Genomic DNA, 6000 nt, shown 5'->3' on the forward strand with positions numbered 1-6000 from the left:
ACAATAATTTCACAACCCTGTTGCAGTACCCCTGCAGACCCTTTGGGGATCGCAGACCCCAGTTGAAGACCTGTGCTTTAAAAATGTATTTCAAAAACTACATGTAGTTTCAGCTTTTCAAACATGTCTTTTAAGTGTCAATGTGAGTATGAATGGGTTTTTGTCTATGTGCAATTATGTCTGCCAACCTGTTTGGGGTTTCAGTTGGGACGTCTGTGCAGAGTCTCAGTCCAGGTCATGCACTCGGCAAACTGGGCTTCTTCTTGCTGGATGAATGTTTTGATGCAGCGTTCGTACATTTATATCTCGTATGCACATGTAAGTCCTTTGTCACCAGGTGTGACTGCATGATGCCAAACGAAACAAGTCCCAATAACCACATAAAGGACCTAAACAGCATCCAGATGACAGACATTTCGCTAACAAATTATCTTGATGTATTATGTAGGTCCTGAAAACGAATTTTGTAAATATTTTTCCATAATATAAATTAGTTTTTGAGTAATCAATAGACAACCAATTGTACTTGAAACACCCCCCTTTCCATGCCAGACTCTTGGTGCATGACATGAATAAACGTTAGTGTTCAGACTATTGATTTCAACCTCTGTAAATCAGCAATAAAACATAAAGAGATAATACACTTCTTCACTTTCTATGTCAGTTAAATACCTGCTTGTCTTTTTGTCTGTCTGTTTTTCTATATTTCTGAATAACGATAAAAGAACATGTCCCAGAATTATAGGCACTAGACACTGAATATTGAACATGAGATCAATAAGAACACATGCAGTTGTATTTTTACCCCAGTCGAAGAGAATATGTACAATTTTCCAAATGTACCTCTGAAATGTTTCTTCAAATGGATGTTAAAGTAAAGTCTCTTTTTCTGTTAGTACATTCTATAGCTCTGTTACAACACAATACAATAGTATTCCATCTGCCTGTATTATATAAAGGTGCTAATCAAAATGATGCAAAATGATCCAGTAACAAAATGGATCTGGTATAGATTATACTCGATAACTACACATTTTAAATATATTTACTGGCAACTGACTACTATTTTTGTCTGGACTTCTTCTTTAAATGATTTATGCAACAGTCTGTGTACCGGGATTGGCGATACTGGAAATGTTGGTGTCGATCCGATACTAAGCAAATGCAGGTCATGTATCGACAACGACACAGATCCAATACTGTTTTTTTGAAGAAGGCTCAGGATAATTGAATACTTCAATTAATGGATAATCAATAGGGCAACAATTTTAAAATGTATTAGTTATCAATAAACCTAATTGTCAATATGAAAAAAACACTAAAGGACAATATATTGGTAGTTGTAATGTTTTTGTTAATTAGTCTACTGCAGTTGCACAATTCAACATGTTCAAAGCAGATTTGATCTAATCCAATATACTCTTTCTCCATGTTATTATAGCAATTACTATATAAATTACTATATAAGATACAAAACTGTAGTTTAGTCATTTCCTGTTTACCATTTTGTTATATGACAAATAGAAAAAGGGTAAATAAGTAAATTTGTAGATAGCTAATTCAGAAATGAAGAAGAAATAAATCAAGAATTAAAGAAACATTGTTCCTTAACAAGGTGCATTTTCTGTATAAATGAATCAGGCTTGCATAATTTTGTGTAACAGGTCACAATATCAACAAAATAATACGATGATCTCCATTTACCCTTTTATTACAATACATATAAATACTAAATTATGTTCTATCACGCCCCCCTTAAATTGAAATACAAGTAAGAACCTGATAATATTTACCTATCTATCTGTAGTTGTTGACTAGCATTTGCTACAAATTAAGAGCTTATTCTCTTTAAGGAGATTCATATTCGCTGTAAAGCCAAGTGTGTATACTTTGTCATATTTCGCAGTCATTATTTCTGTTGATTAAATCGAGCACTGCTGCCACCTAGCTGAAGGCTTGTGTATCGTTCAAGCATGAACAAATACGCTTTATGGAAGTCCCTCTGCCTCTCATGGCCCCCTTAAAAATAAAAGTAAATAACATTAAAAAAAATGAGTGTGAAGTGGGAATTATATTTATATAGCGCTTTTCCCTAGCGATTCAAAGCGCTATTTCCATAGTGAAACCCATTATCTCGGTTATATTTGTACCAGTGTGGGTTACACTGGGAGCAGGTGGGTAAAGTATCTTGCCTAAGGACACAATGGCAGTGACTAGGATGGAGGAAGCGGAAATCAAACTTGGAACCCTCAAGTTGCTGAGACAGCCGCTCTACCGACCGAGCCGTGCTGTCCCAATTATTATCTTTAAGTCAAACCAAGTTAAGCACTCAGCTATCTGAATTATCTTCAAAGGACATGCAACTCATTAAGTTTTTGAAGGGCATAAAAACATTTTGGATACATTTTTAAAAGCTTTTTTGGAAATGTGTCAATAAACATCAGTCCTAAACAACAATATCAAACATACTGTTTTTATTTATTTTTTTTTTTTTACCCTTTTGATCAGACAATGCAACAGGTTTATAATAGTATAATACCTCATTTTATGCAAATTTGAGAGCATGGGGTAGGCCGCTCCCTGTATGATCAGGGTCAGAGTTTGGTCCGCTTTGTCGGCAGTAATACGAGCCCGTTTCAAGCGAGGAGGGTTGGACTCTGCCAGGGCTGCCCTTTGTCACAGATTCTGTTTACAACTTTTATGGACATAATTCTTAGGCGCAGTCAGGACGTTGAGGGATCTGTTTTGGTGGTTGGAAGATTGGGTCTTTGCTTTTTGCAGATGATGTGGTCCTGCTGGCTTCATCTAGCCAGGATCTTCAGCTCTCACTGGATCTGTTCGCAGCCGAGTGTGAAGCGACTGGGATGAGAATCAGCACATCCAAGTCCGAGTCCATGGTTCTCACCCGTTAAAGGGTGGAGTGCCATATCCGGGTTGGGGAGGAGGTCCTGCCCCAAGTGGAGGAGTTCAAGTACCTCGGGGTCTTGTTCATGACTGAGGGAAGAGCGGATTGTGAGATCGAGAGGCGGATTGGTACAGCGTCTGCAGTGATGCGGACCCTGTATCGGTCTGTTGTGGTGAAGGAGGAGCTGAGCCAGAAGACAAAGCTTTCAATTTACCGATGGATCTACGTTCCCATCCTCACCTATGGTCATGACCTTTGGGTTATGACCGAAAGGACAAGATCACGGGTACATGCGGCTGAAATTAGTTTCGTCCATTGGGTGGCGGGGCTTAGAGACAGGTTGAGAAGCTTTGACATTCGGGAGGATCTCAGAGTAAGTAGTAAGTAAGTAAGTAAGTAAGTATAAGTAACATTTATTTGTATAGCACCTTTCACAGACAAAAAAGCCACAAAGTGCTTTATAACACAGTTATAAATTACAGCTGATATACAAGGCCAATATACAATATAAAAACACAGTATTAATAAGCAATACAAAATATTATAAAAACCAAATGAAAGACAACATAAAAATCATAGCAGCCCAATAGTAGCTAATTAAAAGCCTGAACAAATAAATGAGTCCTAAGATTGCTTTTGAAGGTGTCAACAGAGTCATTTGAGCGCAATGAGGGCGGAAGATTGTTATAAAGCATGGGAGCAACAGCCTGGAAAGATCAGTCAACTCTAGTTCTAAAACGATTGTGTGGAACCTTCAGCAGATTCTGATCCTCAGACCTCAGAGCCTGAGTTGGGGTGCAAGGCTGGATCAGATCACTGATATAAATGTATACAATGTAAAGCCGCTGCCCCCCCCCCCCCCACATCGAGAGTAGCAATATGCATGGTTGGGCATCTGGTCAGAATCTCGCCCGGACACCTCCGACCGGTATGAGGCCACAGGGAAGACCCAGGATACGCCATCCCAGCTGGCCTGGGAACGCCTCGGGATCCCCCGGGAGGAGTTGGACGAAGTGGCTGGGGGGAGGGAAGTCTGGGCTTCTCAGCTTAGGCTGCTGACCCCGCAACCCAACCTCGGATAAGCGGAAGAAGATGGATGGATGGATTACTAATTGACAACGGTGAAATCATTTGATCAAAAGGAATTAAAATAAAATAAAACACTACATAATAGGTATTTTGGTTTAGGGCTGAAATTGAATGAGTGGTTTGACAAAAAAACCAAAAAAAAACCTACCTCCTGTCCCCAAACAGAAAAAGATGCACACAGAAAAGAAAACACACCTACGCACACGCACACACACACACACACACACACACACACACACACACACACACACACACACACACACACACACACGCACACACACGCACAAACACGCGCACGCACGCACGCACGCACACACGTACACACACACCCACACAAAACAATAACAACAGCAAAAAAACAAACCCCGAACAAACAAACAGAAAAAGAATGAGGGACTCATCAGAGTAGAAAAAAAAATCCAAAATGTTTTTATGCATGTCGTTCTAAAAATTAAGGACTTTTAGCTCCTGCCAGTGTGTAGAAAGTCAACACGAATGTATGTATAATTCAGTACTGCAAAAAAAATAGGGCCAAATACAGCAAAAATGTACGGAAAAGACATAAAGGTCAGATATGTAAATAAAACAATATAACAAAACGAACAACACAACAAAAACTGGAAAATATCAATCACACCAGTCTATTATCGACTCAATACCGGCATACTACCCCAGGTATCAACACTATCGATATTTGTATCGATCCGCCCACCCGTAGGCTACGGTGTACCTGCCTTCCCATAGCAGCATATGGCAGCCCCCGCGCCGACCCTCCACAAACCCCAAACGACGTCGTCTGCCTCCTAAAATACACATCATGTTATATTCATGCTGTGTTTGAAATAACAATTTGTAAAAAAATCTCTGATTTGGTCTCGCTGCACACCGGAAGCTGGGAGGGAGGGAGGTGGGATGCAGACTCTGCTTTACTAACGTATTCATCTCCCAGCGACCGCATCCACTCTACTTTGTGTCCGCCAAGATGCTGAAACGTCTCGGGATTTCTTCTGCGCCGAGCTGGTGTTAGCGAGGCACCACACGCCCCGTCATACCGTCAATAGCTGATTAGCGTCATCATGTCCCCTCCGGCGTCGGCTGCCAGTGAAAGCAGCGCCACGACTGTGTTTGAAGAGGACGCCAGAGAGGAGGTATCCTTTTAAAACATGCATGCTGCAGTGTATTGGCGCACAATATGGAATAGTAATGATACAGGGAGGCTTTCCCCCCTTTAACAGAGCAATAACATGTCTACAGGTATGATATCATCCATGCTTTATAATAGGCCTGCACATGATGTTATCAATATGTACAGCATGTATTGTCTATATCAGTGTTTTTCAACCACTGTGCCGTGGGAGATTATCTAATTTCACCTATTTGGGTTAAAAATATTTTCTGCAAACCAGTCTGCAAGTTATGTGTTATTGTTGAGTGTCGGTGCTGTCTAGAGCTCGGCAGAGTAACAGTGTCATACTCTTCCATATCAGTAGGTGGCAGCCGGTAGCTAATTGCTTTATAGATGTCGGAAACAGCAGGAGGCAGCATGCAGGTAAAAATGTGTCTAATGCTTAAACCAAAAATAAACTAAAGGGGAGTGCCCCTAAGAAAAGGCATTGAAGCTTAGGGAAGGCTATGCAGAACGAAACTAAAACTGAACCGGCTACAAAGTAAACAAAAACAGAATGCTGGACGACAGCAAAGACTTACTGTGGAGCAAAGACGGCGTCCACAATGTACATCCGAACATGACATGACAATCAACAATGTCCCCACAAAGAATGATTAAAACAACTGAAGTATTCTTGATAGCTAAAACAAAGTACCGTATTTTTCGGACTATAAGTCACAGTTTTTTTTCATAGTGGGGGTGCGACTTATACTCAGGAGCGACTTATGTGTGAAATTATTAACACATTACCGTAAAATATCAAATAATATTATTTAGCTCATTCACGTAAGAGACTAGACGTATAAGATTTCATGGGATTTAGCGATTAGGAGTGACA

At 40.3% G+C, this 6000-nt stretch overlaps 1 protein-coding gene across 1 annotated transcript in view; it reads left to right on the top strand.

The window, feature by feature from the left end:
• The first annotated feature begins 4445 nt into the window (after positions 1-4445).
• LOC133646392 (transmembrane protein 151B-like) overlaps positions 4446-6000 on the top strand; it is an 11839-nt gene continuing 10284 nt past the window's right edge. The window contains exon 1 of the mRNA XM_062041703.1: positions 4446-5142. Coding sequence (XP_061897687.1) covers positions 5071-5142 — 72 coding nt within the window. The 5' untranslated portion in view covers positions 4446-5070. The remainder of the gene's footprint in view (positions 5143-6000) is intronic.

The sequence above is a fragment of the Entelurus aequoreus genome, linkage group LG03 (assembly GCF_033978785.1).
Source record: "Entelurus aequoreus isolate RoL-2023_Sb linkage group LG03, RoL_Eaeq_v1.1, whole genome shotgun sequence".
Taxonomy (NCBI): domain Eukaryota; kingdom Metazoa; phylum Chordata; class Actinopteri; order Syngnathiformes; family Syngnathidae; genus Entelurus; species Entelurus aequoreus.